This window comes from Microtus ochrogaster, linkage group LG4, assembly GCF_000317375.1.
Source record: "Microtus ochrogaster isolate Prairie Vole_2 linkage group LG4, MicOch1.0, whole genome shotgun sequence".
Classification (NCBI taxonomy): Eukaryota; Metazoa; Chordata; class Mammalia; order Rodentia; family Cricetidae; genus Microtus; species Microtus ochrogaster.
In genome coordinates, this window is record NC_022030.1 from 38,739,393 (window position 1) to 38,760,488 (window position 21,096).

At 39.2% G+C, this 21,096-nt stretch overlaps 1 protein-coding gene across 1 annotated transcript in view; it reads left to right on the plus strand.

Moving 5' to 3' along the window:
- The first annotated feature begins 140 nt into the window (after nucleotides 1-140).
- Ikzf2 (IKAROS family zinc finger 2) overlaps nucleotides 141-21,096 on the plus strand; it is a 142,671-nt gene continuing 121,715 nt past the window's right edge. The window contains exons 1-4 of the mRNA XM_005361421.2: nucleotides 141-349; nucleotides 1,537-1,640; nucleotides 3,140-3,188; nucleotides 3,989-4,093. Of these exons, the coding sequence (XP_005361478.1) occupies nucleotides 1,611-1,640; nucleotides 3,140-3,188; nucleotides 3,989-4,093 (184 nt within the window). The 5' untranslated portion in view covers nucleotides 141-349; nucleotides 1,537-1,610. The remainder of the gene's footprint in view (nucleotides 350-1,536; nucleotides 1,641-3,139; nucleotides 3,189-3,988; nucleotides 4,094-21,096) is intronic.

Genomic DNA, 21,096 nt, shown 5'->3' on the forward strand with positions numbered 1-21,096 from the left:
CCCCCGGGGTCGCGGCCGCCGCCGCCGCCGCCACCTCCGCTGCCTGCCCTCCGCCCGCGGGTGTCTGCGCGAGCCCGGCCGGCGGGGGAGATGTGCTCGGGCTCCGCCGGATCGGTTTCTCGGGGTTTGACCAGCTGTCCCGGGCTAACCCTGCTCCTCGCTGAAGATGGAGGAAGTAAAAACAGGATTACCCTTAGCTACAGATCCACTGCCTTAGTTTCCACCACCAACTGCAGTGCACAAACACACGTTAGGCACAGGAAAGAAAGAAAGAGAGAGGGAGAGGACACACTAACAGTAAACACAAACAAAAGGGTGATGGGATTATTTTACTGCATGCACTGCTGAGGTAAATCTCCGCTTGGCTTTTTGCGTGGGGAAGAACCGCTCTTGTTCTATTTGTCTTCTGATTCATAGATTATATATCAATTTGTGTATGGTTTGCAAAGGGGGGAGTGTTTTCAAAGTTAAGTGTAATTATGTGGAATCTTGTTTAGCAGTGTGTTGTGATAGAATGACTTGTTGCTGTTAACCAGTAATAATAATAATAAGATAGGCGCTTTTCTTTGGGGAGGGATGGGTTGTGGCTTTGATTAGGGTAATGCTTTCTGTAAAGGACGCACAGGGAATCTGATTGAAGATGATGTCCTTAATGTATCGTCCCCTTCTTGTAATTTGCTTCTGGGATGTTAATGGATTCATCAGTTCTCATCTCTATAGCTGTCACGGATTTGGACTTGTTTTTGCTTTGTTTTAACTTGAATTCCAAGAGGAGAGCTTGGATAGCCTGGCATAAATTTCAGCTGTCTAGATAGAAGGTATTATCCTGCTGAGATTCAAAACAAAACAAAACAAAAATAAATAAAAAATAACCCAGGGTGACACATGTATAAAAGCGGCAGTTAAATCGCTTTGACAGGTTCTGGTATGGGCGAGAGATGGAATCTTCATTTAATTTCTTTTTCTTTTTTTCTATTTCGCCAGAGGCCACAAAACAGTCCTGTGAAGTTGGCCTAGGTTCCTTGCTGGGTTCTGCCTGACTGTCCCTCCCCTCGTACCCCCTCCCCTTTTTTCTTTCAGTTTTCTTGTCTTAGCTTTTGGTCGATTCTTAAGGAACCGGTGGATCAAGTTTTTTCTCTTCTTGTTAATCGCATTGCTGTAGCACTGACTGACCTCTCTCTCTCTCCCTCCCTCTCTCTTTTTTTCCTCTTTCCTGAAAGTACGTGGTGCCATTCCTGAGTGACTTTTCCTACTAGACCATCCCAAAGGGACGAGGGGGCGGGGGCGGGGGAGGAGGAGGACAAGGAGGAGGAGAAGGAGGAGGAGGTGGGGGGAGTGTTCCTTCTCTCTCATTTCTTGGTTTTGTTTATCAGCCGATCTGTTTGCTGGATTCGGGCTTGGAATGACCCACCTGTAAAGTGCTTCCCCTCCTCCTCCTCGCCTTGAACTCTGCGGGGGGCTTGGCCTGGAGGGGGCCAGGGAGGGGAGGGGGGGGACACAAAAAACTTCTTTCTTTCTTTCTCCGTTTCTCTTCAGCCCGACATTGTCACCTCCTCTTTGAGGGGTTAGAAGAAGCTGGGATCTCCCGACAGAGCTGGAAATGGTGATGAATGTTTTTTAATCAAAGGACAATTTCTTTTGTATGTACATTTCGTTTCTCTTTCTCCTTTTTCTTTTTCTTTCTTTTTCTTCTCTGAGGGTTTAATAACCATTTCACTGATGGGGTAGACTTCTTTTGCTTCTAACTGACGCCTCCTTTTTAGTGTGTGTGTTAAATGTGTACATTTTTAAAGAGATAGACGCATCTGTAAGATCTCCGTAGAAACTGTTCCCCTTTAAACTTTATGGATCCCTTTCTTTAAAACCTTATGTAATCATAATTGAAAGAATTTGATAAGAGTCGAGCAGGTCGGGCTTTAGCTGCTATGTAGTTACTAAGGTGAGAATTTGATCTGATTATTTCATAAAGAAAGAAAGAAAAGTTTTTTTGGGTTGGGGGGGTAGGGAGGCTGGTGGTGAAGGGGAGGGAGGGAGAAGGGAAGTGGTTTTGGAGACAAGAAGTGAAGCTGCCTGTTTTCCAGTAAGTAATGGAGAAATTCCAGGAGCCAGGGCTAAATATACTTGGCGATCAATACAGAAATGGCTCATTGTGAATAATTTAGCTGCTGGTGCTGTGAGAGTTTTGAAACTAAAGGCAAAAAGGACCAGGGCCAAAGAAAAAAAAATAAGTAAAAAAAAAAAATCTCTTCAGGACTTGTCAATTCTTTAACTTTTCCTCTCAAAGAATACAGTTAGATTATCGATCTTTCACTCTGGAATCAAAGCTAGGGGCTGTCGTCTCTTGGAGTTTACTTTTGTTTCTGAGGATTAAGTTCTGTTTTGTGTTGCTGGTGCCTGAAAACCATTCCCTAATACTTGGGTAGAAAATGATCCCCTCGTGCACAGCCAAAAGTTTCTGAAATGTTGGAAATCCGAATGTCTTAAGTAGGCTTGGCGTTTGTCTCCAGCCGAGGTCTGGCAGGAAATTAAGGGTACGCTGAACAGGTGCTTACGCAGAATTTGGGGTAGGCTAAAATGTCAATACAAGCCGGAGAGTTGGCCAACTGCTGCACAAGTCTTCAAGATACAATCTAGCACTGAGTAGTTTTGTTTTGTTTTGTTTTCTTCTGTTTGTTTGTTCTCCCCCTCCCTATTAGAACATGATGAACCAACTTGCAACAATTGTGAATAGAGCTGTCTGTATACGAGGGAAGTCCTCAAAGAGCAGTGTGATTGGGAAGTAGGGAATGGTAAAATACTTACATAGCAGTGATAGATGGCAAATTTGAGGTATACCCCCTCTGCATTTTTTTTCCCTGCTAAAACAGGTAAATTTTGGTTAAGAGGCATTCTTTTCTTGCTACAGCCCATCTCACAACACACTTAATCTTCCCTATCCTATCTCCAGCAGGAATCAGATCATTTGCAGAGAGTTCAATGACTTGCAAATGAGCACACACAGTACCCTGTAGTATGTTTCTTGGGCACAGGTTGCAGGAGCAACATGGACTAACTGCTTGGGGCTTCAAATAAGTTAAGAATTTAATGGCAGATCCAAGGAGGACTCCTTGGGTTAAGGTCATAATCTTTTGTTTTACAGCACTGCACTTTGACTATGGAAGCAGAGGCTATTGATGGCTACTTAACATGTGAGTATTTACTTTCATTAATTTGCCGTGGGTAATAAAGTTAGCCTTGGGTTACCTGCATGTGAATTCCTGAGCCAGGAGCTTTTATTACGAGTTCTCTAATTTTATCTGCTCGTCATCATTTTATATTAAAGAATATGAGGAAGTTCTAACAGAAGCAAAATAAGAAGGGGGCATAGAAATATACTCATTTAATAAAAACATTATTTAATGATTGTAGCTTACAGAGCTTTACTTTACTATTTGATTGGTTACCATTGAATTTAAATTTAGAATATATTTACAGATTACCGTTACAGATATATCTTGTGGTGTGGTGTGTACTAGAGATTTACTACTAGGTAGCCTAATTTTCCAGACACATAATATGAAAGAATTAGCTTCTTAAAGTCAAAAATTTTTTTAAAGCAAGCTCTTTTTGAACTATCCAGCTAACGTTTTAGAAACCATTCACTTTAAGAATTCTATATGGAGGAATTAAATTTGATTCTTAAGGAAAAAAAACTTACTGCTTTCACTAGGATAATTTTGGATGTTAAATACTTCCTATCCCCATTGACCTGTAGGAGTTTTATGATAATAAAGTTTGTTCATTTTTTTTATTATGGGCTAGTTGTGTTTTTGGTTTTTTTCATTTCATTCATTTACTGTATATTTTATTTCCTTGTAGATTCTCTTAAAAGACAAGCATGTTTCTTAAGCATTCAATGTAGCATGCTCTTTGAATCTGAGGCAGTCCGAGTAGTTACATGTTATGTGACAATGAACAGAAACCAAAAGATTGTATTTTTTGAAAGCAGGCGAGAATGAGCTTTCACCTGAAGGGGAGCACGCCAGTATGGCCATTGACCTCACCTCAAGCACACCCAATGGACAGCACGCCTCGCCAAGTCACATGACTAGCAGTAAGTCTTCGTTTTATGTTTTTTTTTTTCTTTTTTAATTCTCAAGTGAGAAATTTGAACTTGTCCAGTCTGTGGGGTCTGCTCACTCTGTGGTGTGGCTACTGCTGTAGCGTTTGCTAAGAAAAGAACAACTCAGATTTATTTCCGTTCATTCTAGTATCATAAACCATGAGCCTACTTACTAGTCTGAACTATCCCAAGGTGGCGTTTGCGAGCTGGTGCTTACCTGTGCCAGGTAAGAAATGTTAGGATTTGCTGACTATTGTTTCGACTTCCAAGTCCTTACCTAGCTTTGTTGTTGCTTGATAAAAAATTATGGTAATGTGTCGTTTTTCCAAAGTCTTCTTCATAGTTCTTTTTTTCTAAAGTAGAAGGAATTTTTTCTTGTCTTGGTATGAAGCTAAAGCACCAGTGGTAGAACTGAAGTGTTGCTTGCTTTTTAAAAAGAGATGAGGCAGTGTAAAAATCTCTCTCCCAGAGGATTAGAAGTGCAATGTCATTGACACTTTGTGGAACTCATTCACATCCCTTTCTGTGGCAAAGTCAGAAGCAGCTTGTTTTAGATCGTCCAGAAAGGAAGGAAGACTTTTGCAAAGCATGTTTTCGGTCTGCAGGCATGGCAGTTTGGGCTCTTTTCTAATATTAGTGTCTTCTAATATGGAATGGAATATTCATTGTTGGGTGTACCCAAAAGGCAGTTGGCATGCTGTCAGTGTCTGAGGACAAGATGCTTTTATTTGTTAAGATTGTAGTTTGCCTCCTAATTAAAACGTTTTATCAGATTAGTTAATTAAGTGCCAATGGTCTGCCACTCCTTCTCAGAACAACTTGAGAGGCCCTTTCCTTTGTACTTTGGGTATATGTTTCAGTCTTAAGTAGAAAGGTCATGGTTTATATTAAGTTTAGTTTAATTTACGACTTTTCTATTTGGGTGATATGTGAAGGAGACTTTTCTTTTTTGAAGATTTGATAACTGAATAACCTACTTAATTATAAGCATACTAAATCAGTTCTGGTTATCTGAGAGAAATTCACCTTTCATGTTCTCTCCTTAACCCGACAAGTTCTTGTAAAGTTATAAACTTTATAATTAGTGAAGACTTCTGAATTCTAAGCAAAAGTTTGTCAATTCCTCTTGAATACATTTTGCACATTCATTACCTTCAAATAATTCTAGCAAACGACTTGAAATTGTGATTGAACTCTTTGACTTTACTTTGTTTAAAAATTTTCTTTCTTTTTATGAATGAGGAAAGCTTATTCAGAAAATTTCATTCTCGAGGCAGACTTTGAAATCCCACTGTGTTGTAGAAGGGAAAAATAATGATGCTGTTGAGTGAATTATATCGTTACTCTCCTGTGATGGATCTTGTAGCGCTCTTTTTTTTTTCACTTATTGATTTGAGAAAAGTTATATTCCTGTAATAGTATATAGAGATTTTGCACTTTAATATTTAATGTTATTAGTACTTTGGTAGAAAATGTTTTTATTTGTCAGAAACAACTTTTTTATAAAAATGTCTAGTAGGTCAAGTTAGATTTATAGGGAGTTCCTACTGGATTCTGGTTAATTTTTAGCTACTTTCAAAACCATAGAGAATATAAAAGAGAGAGTCCTGTTGGTCAGACTAATCTGTCACCATCCCTAGTAACTGCCAGAAAATTAGCATGCAAATCTTTGCTTTGGGATCTGCTTTTCTGATTTCTTCATTCAAAGAGGAATCTCTCTTCTTTTCAAAATAAACATTACAAAGTATGGCAATGATTAGTTTGAACAAATAAGAATTGCTTTTTTTTTTCTGTTCACACTAGATCTTTCCTCACCCAGCAACAGTAAACGTAAGTTTGATAGTTTTGTGAGGTTTTTTTTTTTTTTTATTTACTAGGCCGTGGCAATTCCATGTTAGTAGAGTTTTTAGCTAAGCTTTCCATGTTTTTAGAGTTGCTGGTTAAATATTTTGGCTCAGACTTCAGAGCTGTGTGTTGCATCCTTTCTGTAGCCTCTCTTTGCAGTATCTAGGTTACCCACTTAGGTGTTAGATGGAGAAGATACCCAGTTTTCCTCTCTGAGATCTGGGAGTATATCAGCATTTTAGATGGCCCAAGCAAATAGAGTTCGAGGAAGACTCTTATTTGCTAACTAGAAGAGAGACCTTTCCCTCAGATGTTTGTAACTTGGAATACATTTTGTAAGTGGGGCCTGAAAATCCACTCATATGTAAGATCACTTGCTTCTTTATCTGTTTACACACGCCGTTGACTTTGATACATGAAAATAACATGTTCTCTGCATTAAAAGATAGTCTTCTAGTGTATTTCGTGCAAGTCCGCTTCTTCCAAACATGGAATTAAAGTTTGGACTGGAAGGTATCAAAGCTGGAAGTCAGTGTGAAAACTTTCTGATAGGATGAGACAGCGTGTCGTAGTGGGAAAGAGAGATCCATGTGTGTGTGGGGGAGGGGGGATCTTTTTATAAAGCTAAAAGAAGAAAACAACAACAACAATGCATGGTCTTCTAAAAACTAGCATACTGCCCATAGTGCCACCAGCTCTGCCTTCAGGGAAGGGATCAGTATCACTATAAGTAAGATACCGGTCATCAGTTTAGTGGCCTCGGTGACTATTCTAAGATGAAGGGCATCTGTACACTGGGTGCCAGCCATGGCGTAAGAACAGTGACAGCAGCTATCGTAATTTGACAGTACTAGAATAGAGCAGGGACAGCCTGGGAGAGAATGAAGAATGTTATCACGTCTGACAGTTTTGAGTTTTAAAATTATGACTAAGACAACCTTCAAGGAAGTAACAGATATTAGTGATCGGAATGTCTTTACTGATACCTTCCTATGTTTTAGAGTGTTATTTTATCAAACGCTTTAGATTTTTTACTTCTGGAATAAAAATCTCTTTGATGGGCAGATGAGCATCGTTGCCTGAGATCATTAGTATCCATGTTGAGTTTGCTGACACTCTTCAGTGTCAGAGTGACAGTATGTACCTTGATGGCCACTGGAAATCCACAGTGTTTGTGATTTTAGAAACAGAATCTGGAAGTTAAGAATCTGAGATAGACAGCTCAGACAGGGTGATATAAAAATAATCCGTATTGTGTTTTGGCCCATGAGATGAAACTTCGCTTGTGACTCAGTCTGTTTCTGGGTTAGCTTGTTCCCAATTTTGGTGACCTTGCCTGAGTATCAGTTTCAAATAGTCTATACTTAACAGCTGACTGGCTTTAACATTTCATTTAAAAATATATCTACTAACTAATCAGTGTGTATGTATGTGCACATGCTATGGTGAGGCCATAGGGGAGTTGCTTTCCCTCAGTTCTTTCCTTCCACCATGTGGATTATTGGTTACGAAACTCAGGCTATCAGGATTGGCAGCAATCTCTTTTGCCCACTGAACCATCTCATCAGTCTCTGAACATTTGTTTTAAGGTTAAAATTCATAATCTCCCTTGCATCTACTTTCATGCCAATAAATTGCATTTCGTAGCAGGTTATAACTTAAGAAACATGAAAATCCGGTGTGGCTTAAACTTTGTTTCTGTCACTGCAAAGCCCCAGCTGTGCAGTGACTGTGGTTGCTCAGTCAGCTTGATGGCCAGGTGGCACGTATGGAATCGGAAGAAGTAGTCATTCTAGTTCTGCAGGGCTCTCCTCAATAATCAGGTCAGAGAATCTAGTTTATTCTTTTCATAGCGTTTTACATTCCTCCTTTTCATAGCTAGTTTCTGTTTTTAGAACACAGTGAGGCAGACATGTATCCCGAGTTCTATTTCTTGCATGTGAAAATTGAGGCTGGAAGAAGTCAGTTGACCTCTTAAGACACCGAAGGAAGACAAAATTCTGAGTTGGGATATTGCCTTGGGGGTTGGTTAGCTAACTGTTGTCACCGCCATGGCAGCCTGTGATGGTGTCTGCTGTGTCCAATGTTGAGCCATGGTTTAGTGACAAAAGACCAGCATTTAGAAGTAGAGGAGAATCTTTGTGAAGATGGAGAGATGTCACTGTTCCTCTCAAGCTGCCTTCCAAGGTGATTTGTTCAATATGGCTTCTTATGGGACTCCCTGGCTTTCCGAGTTGTCTTCTACAGCTTAAGTTTGGCAGTCATGCTCAGCTGTGTTTCCATGTTCCTAATGTAACACCATAGGTTTGGACTCATAGCAGTGAAGTGTGTGTGTGTGTGTGTGTGTGTGTGTGCGCGCGCGTGAGTGCACGGTTGCTCATATGCAGGTATATATGTTGACATTTAGTCCTCTTTGCTAATAAATGTAAAGCAACAAAAAAAAGCTCTGGCTTACTGTCTTCATAGCTATCAGACTTAAGTGTCATAACTATCAAAAGGAGAAAGGAAGGAAAAAAGTTTAAAAGGAACAATTGTAAGCATATATTTGCTGGTAATTGAAGCAAAACTATTGATTTCTTTCCCTGCACCTCATTTTAGCCTGGCTGCCCCATTTTTCTTTCTTTCTTTCTTTCTTTCTTTCTTTCTTTCTTTCTTTCTTTCTTTCTTTCTTTTTAAGGCTGTTTAGAGATGAGAATTAAGGTCTTTCTTCAAAAACAAGACAGCTTCCTGTTAAAAAGGTTATGTATATGTCAGACTCTGTCTCTCCTACTTGAAGGACATTTTCTCTTTGTAAATGTAACATGGTTGACTAAGTTCACTGGGATTCTTCTTATAAGATGTCATGCAGGAAGACCTTGGGAGCCAATGCTTCTCTTCCCTTTTGGTACATTGATGTATTTTGAATATTGATGTATTTTTGACCTTGTGATATTATTGAATATAAGTGTCAAAGTCCAAAAAATGAAGCAAAATACCTTGCTTTTCTTTTTTATATCTTATATATGTATATGTACATCATATATATATATATTATGTATTATATGTATCTGATAGTATTTTCCTTTGTCAGCAGATACTCCCATGTCTCTACTTGAAACTGATAAGGGATATTTAGGAATTCGTTTTTCTTTGCAATTCTTATCAGTGGTGGGTTGGGAGGGGTAACGTGCCGCTGTTGTTGAGGGTACAGCAGGTGCCCGGATGATGCGTTAATGCTCTTGACTTAGTCTCCACAGTAACTCTCTGAGGAGGGAAGGAATTTCTACACTTGATGGCATAAAGCTGAACATGGAAAGGTGTGCGAGTGTTCACTGACTTACGCTCGAACGCCTGCCTTCTCAGTGACCTACTAACTTCTGATCTATATGTGAAGTACAGTGTTTCCTTCACGTCCTTGGGCTCCAGTTTCTCACCTGGAATTTGGGGCGACTAAAACCTACCCGCTGTTGCAATAGTTAGATGAGAGAATACAGGAGAACTAACTGCTCAGCAACACTGCCAGCACACGGTCGGATCTGATTCGGCGTCATCACGGAGGCTGCTGCTCAGAATAGTAGAGTCATTTATTTATTTATTATTTATTTTATGTACTAAAGACTCATAAGGAAAAAAGGATTGTCTCCAGATGCAGACTAAAATCTGGGTCTTTTTCTCTGGCTGTTTACTGCATGGGGCACAGAACAGAGGCAGTATTTCTGATAATTTGGTATAAAAATAGAAGAAAAATATTATCTGTTACTTAGCGCATCTATGAAGTGTTTGACTAGAAAAAAGTAGAGTTTGCCTAATTACTGGATTTTTCTTTAGTGTTTTCAGTGTTCATAACTAAAGGTTTTTCGTTGTGGTGTATGGAGAGATCTTTGCAGTGTGTGTAGAGGCCCTTGCCTATCGTTTGTGCTACAGAGACATCGGTCGTTAAGACAGCAAACAGAAAATCCTAGCAGAGTTTCTAGCCATGGTGGCCATCACTTCTTTTCCTAGAGTCCCCATCTTAAACTTAATCTCATTTAATGCTTCTGAATTCGGTATGATGAGTTCTTTTATAAAAACTTATTTTGTTTTTCATTATATTTGTGAGTATGTCTACAGGGGGATAACTGTGCCGATGTTCAGATGCCTGCAGAGTTCAGAAAGGAATGTCAGGTCCCTGGGAGCTGAAGTGGCAGGTGGCAATGCGTTCTGGAATCCAAATTCAGATCCCCTGCTAGAGCCGGTGTGATCTTAACCACTGAGCCATCTCTCTAGCCCAGAGTGCCATAAATTCTTATCTTGTGATCACTTCGTAGTCCACATTGTACATTTTTGGTATGCTATCTTAATTGTTTGAAGTCAATTTAGAATATGATTATTAGTCTCAGATGATTGCTACTCTGCTGTATTATCCTAGTAGATTAAGTTGGCAAATGTTGGCCCGCTAATCTCTCTGTGGTGAGGAGGATGAAGAGGTCTGCTAGCTTTTCTCCTCACGAGCTATACTCTGATGGGACAGACAGCAACTTATGCCCAGTATCATACTCTAGTAAGCTGAGTTGATTCTAAGAGGTGAGATGTCATACGACTTCAGAGGGAATTTTCTAGAGAGAAGCTGTTTTAGCTGACATGTAGTAAGCATGAAGGAGTTAGGAAAGAAGCGAAAGACTTTCTCTAAATGGCTACTCCCAGTGACGGGTGAAAAAAAACATATAGCATTCTGAGAAAGAGAAATGAGCAGGTTGGTATTTGTGGTGTAAAGCTGGCCTGTAGAAATTTGAAGGCACAGATGACTCTGGGGGATGACTCTGGGAAGTTAGTCAAGGTAGGATGCTGGAATATCGTGTATGACAGGAAACCTGGCTTTAACTTTGAGTGGAGCCCAGGGTGCTAAGGAAGCAGGTGACTTCGTTTTATTTATTTATTTATTTATTTGATTGACGTGGGTTTAAGTGGCTGTAACATGGAGGTGGGGGTGGGGAGCAGGCTGTGGATGGCCAGTGGGGCATCTCTAGCAGGCTGCTGTACTGATTAAGTGACGAGCAACGAGAGCCAGTGGTAACGAGATGAAGAAGGCGAGAAGGATGTGGGTCACATTTTAAAGTGTACAGGACTTTGATGGAAGCGTTTAGGAGATGGGAAACTGAGTGTGATCCTTAAGTTGCTGGTTAGACTGGGCTGTGTCCTGTCAGTCAGCAAAGACGGGAAACACTTTGAGCAAAGCCACTGGAAAAAAAATTCCTAGTTTTGAATTTGGGAGGTGATAGCAGTCAGCGGGGGACAGGCTAGATTGAAGTATGAGGCCCTTGTCAGTGGCAACTGTGCCCGTTCATTTCATTGTCCTGTCCTGCATCACTTCAATGCCACTTCAGTGTTCTTAAAAATTCAGTCAGCAGGCCGGGCGGTGGTGGCGCATGCCTTTAATCCCAGCACTCGGGAGGCAGAGGCAGGCGGATCTCTGTGAGTTCGAGACCAGCCTGGTCTACAAGAGCTAGTTCCAGGACAGGCTCCAAAACCACAGAGAAACCCTGTCTCGAAAAAAACCAAAAAAAAAAAAAAATTCAGTCAGCAGTAGTTGTTAGAATTTTGACCAGTGGCCTTATTTTCTCGATTATCCCATTTAGTAAAAATTCTCTGTTGAAATGGATAAGCACATGACTTTGTAAACTCCTTGCTTAATCGAATCCCTTTATTCTATTTTGAGAAGTTGAGTTAACTTATGGGATTGACTCACTGGTTTTTAAATAAAATATCTGAGTCCTTTTCTTTAAAGTTTTTGAGGCATATTTATTGTTATAAATTATATATATTTAAAAACTCTAAGCCTAATATGTACCATAAATCCAAATGTTTATATTCTAATGAATTACCTTTATTCTGTAACCTGTATCTTTCTTAATAAACAAGTAACTTATAATACATGACTAATTATTAGCTAGGTGTCAGTCAGTTCTACTACATAGTCAAGGAATTTTAACATTCTAATTCAGATTCTTTTTAAGAACTTTGAGATAAGTATGTAGGTACTCTATTATTATTTTTTAAAAATGTATAATATTACCTAGGGAATGATGTGTTACCACTAATACCTTAATTAACATACTTTTTGTTTAAAATATGTATTAGAGAATTTGATTTTAAAATTGTAATTTCCTAAGATGCCATCATATTCTATATGAATGTTAATAGCAAAAACACCTGAGACTTCCGTTATGTAATCCATTCAGAGATCTCTAAAGTGAACTTACTTTATGTGATACATGGCTGCTGTTAAGGGATGGAGAGCTAGGTGTCCTGAATAGGGCGTCTCTAAGGGTCCTGTGAACTGCTATTTCATCCCACAACATAGGGCCTGCACCACCCCCTTGGCTCTCTTGTGAACTGACTGCATGGGCAATCGTGAAGGCCATTAGGTGAGAGGTACAGATTCAAGTATTTCAGGGCACTGTATTCAGCCCACCACAGAGGTAGTGCTGCCCCTGGGAGTCGAAGTTCTTTGAAATAGTTCCTTCTCCTTTAAATGGTAGTAGATGTAGGTGCCCAGCTCTGGTTTTAGCCAAAAGTTTCAAAATAATATTAATAAATAATAATAATAGCATAATAATAATATAAAACAATAATTTCTTCCTCCCTCTTTTCTGCTCCTTCTTCTCTTACCTCTGTCACCTTGCTCAGTCAAATTCTGTCTGTTACCTACATTAACACATGTAATCAAGTTATAAGCAATACTTGGGATCTATTCATTTTCTTTAATGTGATTTATATCTGTCTTAAATTTGCTAAATGTTGACTTTAAACCTTAACTCAGTAAAGGCAATCTTACACTGCCTGTATAGGCTCCCTCATCCGCTTCAGCTTGGAGTCACAGAAACACTGAGAGGTGAATGTGGTCAGCAGTGTAGGAGGCATTAGTGCTGCTTTAGGTGAAGATGAGAAAGAGCTCCAACACTCGGGAAAGTCGCCTTCAGTGAGCTCAAGGTTTGAAAGAACAAAGCCAAAGCATTGGTTCCCTAGAACCACTGACATAATCTGACCATTGCAAATGAGATTCTCTCTCAGAATTATAATATTTCATGGTAGCTATTATAAAGGATATTGTAAGTATTGTGTACAGATTACAGGATATTTTTGAAGAATATATTTGTATTATGGGGTCACAAGTTGATTGCAAAGAAACAAGTCTGAGATTTTTCCTGCTGCCATTGGAGCCATGGTCACATTTCATCTGTCTCCCTAGTCACCGTATATGCTATGTCCTGTAGAAGGCCAAAACCCATTTATTGAATGAATTAAGGTCACCATATTACACTCCTACTTAAAATAGGTGCTTTTGACCAAGTCGATGCAATTTGGAATTCTGATGTTAAATGACTTTAAATCTTCATATACCTGTGTCTTTCTAAGTATGTGTTTATTTTTATAATACCTCAGTCTAAAAGATTTATCATTTTGAGGGCCGTCCCGTAAAGATGGTCTGTTAGAATCTATGGCTCTCTTTAAAGTTTTCCCACCCCATCATTTTCAGCAGGCCCTAAGATAACGATGCTGTAAGGGCTTCCGTGAGGTATCATCGTCTCCAGTACTATTGTGCCATCTTTCCGTAGAACATTTAGAGTTTACAGATTGAATTCCATATGTAATTTTAAAGGCAGCTCTCTGTCACTTATGTGAAGCTGTTTTTAGTAGCGTGCACAAGATGAAATGCTTCAATTAACTTTTCTTGTGCACTGCAGATATTTTGAAGAGCATGTAATTAATCAGGGAAAAGTCACGTTCTAATAAATTAACATTCATGGTGTCGACACCCTTGACATTTTTGTCATTTCTCTCTTATTATCATTGAAGCTGTAGATCTCCTTACACTTCACCATATCAGCTCTGCCTCCTTCTTACTAAATGTAAGGCTTGGGAATGTTTTGAAGTGCTGAGGGTACTGCATTATTCTCTTTCAGTTGAATTAACATGGAGAATTTCCAGTTGAGTTCTGCAAGGGCACGTTTTGTTTTTTAACTATACTGTATAGACATTTCTACTATGGCTGTTCTCATAAGGTTTCATGTTTTACTTTTGATTTTTAAAATATACACATTTTTGAATACATAATATTTGTTTGTACAAATAAATTTCCCTTATAAAATGCTTATATGTGATCTTTATTTAGACTTGGATAAATATTTATCTTTTACATTGTCTGATATTTCTTAAGTTTCAGTATATTGATTACTGTTTAGGTTTAGAAGTTGCATTTATGTAACTTTTATGTCTGAGAATTTGCTTAGTTACCAATTACAAAATATTTTACAAAACATTGCTGAGATCACTTATTTATTTTTTTGAAAATTGGAAAATAGGCCCTTTAATAGAAAGTGTAGCTGCTAAACAGTAAGTAGGCAGTTGCTAATCATTTGGGGGACCGTTTCGAAATTACACAGAGTAAGAATATTGATGATTGTGTTATTTGAGAGATAAAGAATACTGATAGTTATGTTATTTTGAAAGATAAAGTGAATTCTATTACAATATTAAACTTTTATAAAGTGCTTGAAAACAGTAGTTGATTTTGCTTATTATAGACTAGCGGAAAAGAATACTCTTGTTGGCTGTGAATCTAAATTCTCAAAACCTAAACTGTATGCTGTTCACCTGTCTCAAATTTACTACCCAATGACTGTTTAGGTCCAGGATCTGGAGAAGAGGATAAATTAAAAAATAGATTCCCCCATGTCTCAGCAACATGAATTCAAAAGATCGCTTTTATGCAGTCTATAACAGCAAAGCTAGTTCTGTACATGGTTAATGAATTTGAGTGCCTTTAGTTTGAGTACAAATCAACAAATTAGAGAGCCCATTAATTAATTAGATAACAGTCCCATTTTATTTTGTACAAGAAAATGCTACTTATATTTTAAGGCACATATATGAACATGTGTATAAAACCACAACCACAATAAAACCCATGCCCTTTATGAAATTTTATGATCTGTGTGTAGACAGGTCTTCTTTTTTAATTGTAAAGAGATTTAATTCTTTGGAACTCTTATAAAGAACAAATGCATTTGTTACTTGTGTAATTAAAATGAAGAAGTAGGTGAATTTAGTTAGCATTCTTTCAAATAACTGAAACGTGGAGCTGCTCTGTAAGAGAGCTGGTTGCAGCTCTCCCCCAGGATCAGCCTCAAATGGCAGTGCTGTCGCATCCTCTGAACGGGTCAAGTGCTACTGAGGGTAAATACTGAAACCCAAGGGTACTTCTGGATGCAAATATTAGCCTCGTATTGATTGAATACTGCTTTAGTTGTCTGTAAAATATTTTCTTAGTTCTTGCAGCTAAAATTGCAGGTAATGTGTTGTACTCCTAAATGTGGGTGCTGGTCATTCATAGATTAAGATGTTATGTGTAATGTGTTGTACTCCTACATGTGGGTGCTGTTCATTCATAGATTAAGATGTTATGTACTCAGCAATGCATATCAGCATGCTAAAATGATTTCTGGCAAAAACAAGGGAGAAATTGTAGCAGAAAACGGGAAAAGAAATATGAGTAGGAGTTAAAAATTATACATAGATTTTCTGTTCTGTCTCATATAGGACAAGCCTTCCTTCCTTCCTTCCTTCCTTCCTTCCTTCCTTCCTTCTTTTCTTTCCTTCTTTCAGTTTTTTTGAGACAAGTTTTCTCTGTGTAACAGCTCTGGCTGTCCAAGAACTTGCTTTGTAGTCCAGGCTGGCCTCAAACTCACAGAGATTAACCTGCCTCTGTCTCCTGAGTGGTGGCATTACAGGCAAGCACCACCACCTCCTGGCTACAAGTTTATTCCTTATAATAGCCTTATTATTCTCTTTTTAATGCTTATCAGTTTATGACTACATTGAGTGTTGCTCCGTGTTTTTAAATTTTATTTTCTGTTTTTATTTCTGTGTGTAGCGTGTATGGGCACATGTGACACCAGAGGTCAACATTGTGGTCTTCCCCTATTTTTCTCTGCAGTACTGGTTCTGAGAGTAGCTCTCTCACTGAACCCAGAATTTACCCATTTGGCTAGACTGGCTGGCCAGGGAAGCCTTGGGATCTGCCTGTGTTTGCATCCTCCAGAGCTAGGATTACAGGTGCATCCTACCACAACTGGCTTGTTTTTTTAAAGTGAGTTCCAGGGATCTGAACTCAGGTCCTTCTGCCCTCACAGCAAACAGTTTATCCACTGAGTCATCGCCCCAGACCAAGGATTGCTAATATTTTGTGTGAACATGTTCAGACAAAACTTGTTTTTTGTAAGATGACTATGGTATACTATTAATTGGGTAGGGCCAGTGAAATAAGTTGAGACATTTGAAAAGGAAAAGGGGGAAAAATAAAGAGTAGAGGTGTGAAATATGAGAAAAACCAAAGACAAGTCAAGAAGAATTAGAATAGCAAACTTGTAAGTGAGGGAGAAAACCCTTCACTGGAATTGGTAAAATAAGAGCTAGTAGACAGTCAGATGGCAAATGAAATAGAATCTGTATCTCCTGTTTGTTTTTTCTCATAAAATGTAAACAGAAGAAAATCAGAATTTATCAGTCTTTTAGGATCTTTCTTGCCTGAGTGAGGAATATGGCCATAGAGTGGATGTGTGGAAGGCGAATGGGAAACCTCTGGATTTAGTGGGAAGAAACAGGCTTCTTCAGATTGCCTGAACTGCAAGCTGGGAGGGTGGATGAAGACCAGCATCTTACGTGTTTGACCTAAATCTCTGGCTAGTAAAAGCAGCATCAACATTAAGAGTGCAGGGATTACAGATGGAGCTGTTGGTGGACTGCTTGTCTTGTATGCACAAGGCCCTGGCTCTGTGTCTAGTAGCATATAAACCAGGCACGGCAGTACTCTCCTGTCTTAGCTATCAGGAAGGAGAATGAAAGTCTGGAGTGCCAGGTGGAGGTCGTGGAGATGCTCGCCTTTGATCCCAGCACTCGGGAGGCAGAGGCAGGTGGATCTCAGAGTTTGAGGCCAGCTCGGTCTACAGAGCAAATTCCAGGACAGTCGGGACTACACAGAGAACCCCTGTCTCAAAAAACCAAACCAAACCAAACCAAACCAAACCAAACCAAAAAGATCAGAAGTAGGTCATTCTTTGCTACATAGCTAGTTGGAAGCCAGGCCAAGCTATGAGAATGGTGTGTGTGTGTGTGTGTGTGTGTGTGTGTGTGTGTGTAGCTAGCAGTATCTACAGAAGATTATCTAATGGACTGAACTGGTACTGTGACCAGAGGCCATCTTGGACTCATTGATTGGCTTTATCTTTTTCATAATGTGTTAGTACTATACTCTGTATATAAAATATCCAACTAGTGTATTCTGAAACTGACAGGGATGCCTTAGACATTGGTCCTGTCCCTCAGCTGCCATTTCTTCTCACCGCAGCATGAGAAGACTTTCTGGGAGCTCCAGGCTGCCTTTTACCCGTTGAAACATTTTTTCTGAAATTAACCCTGTGTTAATTCTTTAATAAAACTTTATGAGATATGAGATGAAAATTATGTGTATTATACTGTGTAAATTACTGTGAAGAAGAGGTTCATGAGGCCCATAAATAATAAGGCCAAGTGGGAGTGATGGTTCAGGGCTTTAATGCCAGCACAAGGGAGGCAGAAATATGTCGATCTCTGTGAGTTTGAGACCAGCCTGCTCTACAAATTGAGTTCTAGGCTACCAGGACTACATAGGAAGACATTGTTGCAAAAAATAACAAGTAAACAAATAAAAAAGTCAGGGATGTGCTTAACATGCTGAAGAAAACAATTTTTAAAAACTATTAAAAGTAATTATTTTATTTGTAAGACACATTTTGTGAAACCATTTCACAGCCTAAATATAATGTCCAGAATAAATTAAGCCTGATAATTTGCCCATCGCAGAAGACTCTACAGTTTTTGGGTGGTACCTAAATAGCCTGTAATTTGTTACTGAAAAATAATTTAATCATATTTCTAAAAACTATAGAATTGAGTGTGCTTTCCTCTTTATCTTGATTCTTATTAAATGTGGGTCTCCTGGACAGATCTCGTAGGGTCTCAGTTTGATTGTGAAACAAGGTAATAATGAGCATTAGAAATTATGGCTGGGCATTTTCTGGAGCGGTGATTGGCATTTGACAAGTTATACAGAATGATAGTTATTCATGATCTGCTTATAAGAACTGTAAGTCAAGAAAAGCTGAATCAGGCTGTAGCTAAGAACAACCTCATACCTCTGTTGGATTTGTATTATTATAAATGGTCTTCTACGAAAGAAGAGATTTTTGCTCACTGCTTTTCATTAACATTCTTTTTTGAAAGTCTAAATCATATCTAAGAACTTAACAGTATGCCTGTTTTGCTTTTCATCTGTATGGGTGTTTTCAGGTAAACAAACTCAGGAATATTGTTTGAAACTAAATGCGTACGCAGATATAAAGCAGTTATTAATGCTGTTGTATTCAAATCAATTACTGAAGCAATGAAAACAAAATTAGCTAATTAGAGCAAATCACAAGCAAACCTGCAGTATTTGCATGGGGAATAATTGAAGGAGTAATTACGCAGTAGTAATGCGTTTCTTTTAAGGGCGGCGACTCAGAAGCTGTGTTTGGGGACAGGCCAGGGCTGCCAGACTTGTGGACCTTCTTAGCCTTGTCCACAGAGACTCACTTTTCTTTGCCTTTTGTTTTCTTCTTTACAGTGAGCTTGTTTGAGTACATACTGAGAAATGGCAATGAGTGAACTCCTGGCGTGACTCTGAAATCTCCAGGCTTTTCATCTGTAGACATTAACATGCCTTTGGTCAAAGTTACCAAGCACACATGTGATTGGTACGCATTGTCCAGCCTTTTGTTTTAGCAGTGACCTCTCTAAAAGCTGGGAAGAGTTTGTCATCTTCTATTTTCTTACTCTTTTTATTTGGTGACTGTGGCAGCAGCTTATCTCTTTTGAATGACTGTAAACCCTTTGAGGGCAGGGAAAATGGCCTTCTAATTTGTGTAGTTTGAGGGCAGCAGATGGGGTCGGGCTTTGGAGCTGGGGTCTGTATCTGGGCTGTGTTCTGACTTCATTTACTGATTTGTAGAGTGGGACAAGCTGATGCTTATCTTCTCTGGCGGTAGGGACTCATAACGGGACCTTAGAAAGCTTTCTGTACAATGTCTAGCGCATTTCAAGAACCCCCCCTTTAATAAAAAAATAAAGGAAATATGCGTTTCTTACTTACACAAAAGCTAGCTAACATGGTGCCCAAGTCTCTCAGGTAAGAAAGCTGTCTGTGGACTTGATAATACCTTGCAAGTTCATCTGTTTGAATTGGCTCAGTGAATTAAACACCTATCCTAGTTAGCCTAGATGCCACCTGATAAGTTACTTGGTTTGGTCATTTCAATTGCGTTCTCTGTGGAGGACATCAGAGATCACAATATCTATTTTGAAAATGAATGCACTCAGTGAGTGCCAGCTCAGCCTATCTTCTCCACACTCACCCAAGCAGAATACTCCATCTGAGTAGAAGTTCGGGTATTTGGGAGCTTTATGTGGCTTCAAGAAGCATGTCTTGCCGACAGCGTCACTGGTGGTTAGAGAAGACTGCAGGAGAGTTTGGTAGAGGGTATTCAGATGCTCACACCCCCACTAAAAGAGCTAAAACAGACCTCCCCCCCGACAGTTTGCTTATTTATGGGTAAGAAGTATGAGTTAAGAGGTTGGAATTCTAAAAGTTAAAGTTCTAAAGTCATTGTTTTTAGTCTTATTTCCAGTGGTATTTCTAATCTCTCTGATCCAAGTTCTTCCCAACATTGGCCCTTCAGTAAGCACATGAAAAAGGCATGCAATAGTGCTGTTTTGGCTCAGTTTTTGTCTAGAATGTAGACATGAAAGATCACTGTAAAGCTTATGACTCAAACAGCTCTTCCTTGAAACTGTTGGACAGTTCTGTTTATGCTGGAGCGGGAGGCCAGACCTCAATTTTCCTCTAGCAATTGTGGTAATTATCACATCTGTCCATGATGTCATTATTATAATAGTACCTGGAGTGAGAGACACAGCCTTTCCCGAACATTTCCCCCATAGTTTAATCTTTCCTTGAAGTATTCTTTAAATGTGTCTAAACAATATCCAAGCGGTTTGTCAGATGAGCAACCATTATCTAGTCTGTCAAGATTCGCTAGAGTGGAAAGATCCAAGGCGGTGTGCTCGTTAGTGTAGAGAATATCGAGTGGTGTCATTGTATGTTAGCCGGGCATCTTTTCATTACATTTCTGTGTTTATGAGTGTGTGTGCTTGTGTGTGTGTGTGTGTGTGTGTGTGTATACAAGCACACGTGGGACAGTCACTGAACACCTTTCAGGAATGGGCTCCACTTCTTTCCTTCATCATGGGGGTCTCGGAATCAGCTCAGGACTTCAGCACTCATATCTCCCAGCCATCTCCCTGCCACGGGTCATCTTAACCCTGAGTCTTTTCTACTCAGAACTATTTTTTTCTTTAAATGTTACAACAAAATTGTATGCTGTTTGCAAGCTCATAAAATGTAATTTGCTTGGCACAAAGATCTGTGAATTAAGTCTTTAATATTTAACTGGTAACATTACATAGGAAAACAGCATATTTAATCCTAACTGAAGATTCAAGTTTGAGTTTGTAAATCTTTTGTAAAGCTGAAGTAGCAATTTAATGATAGTGGTTGTAAAGAACCCTGTGCACTAATAAATGTGTCATTTTCTGCTTGAGTTTTTTCCTTTTTTTGATTTTATGAGTACATTGAGTCACTATAAAATACTTTTATCCACCGTCTAAGTTTGTTTTAAATTATAATTAAAAAATTGGGTGACCCCTGATGACACTGACCATGTTCCAGTGGACACTTCCAGTTCAGTGCTTACATAGACAACTCAGATTAAATGAAACAGAGCGAAAAAAGGTTGGGAAAGGGGCAGGTCTGGATGGGAGGTGAGTGTTGGTAAGGCCAGAAAGGAGGTAAGAGAGAGGGTGGAAGAGAGGAATCAGAATATATTATATATACCTGTATGAAATTGTCCAACTACAAATTCAGCTTTAAAATTGATTCAGTTCGATGCGCAAAACCAAGCAACTGAAACACTGGACTGAGCTCCCAAAGTCCCAATGAGGAACAGAAGGAGGGAGAAGATGAGCAAGGAAGTCAGGACCAAGAGGGGTGCACCCAC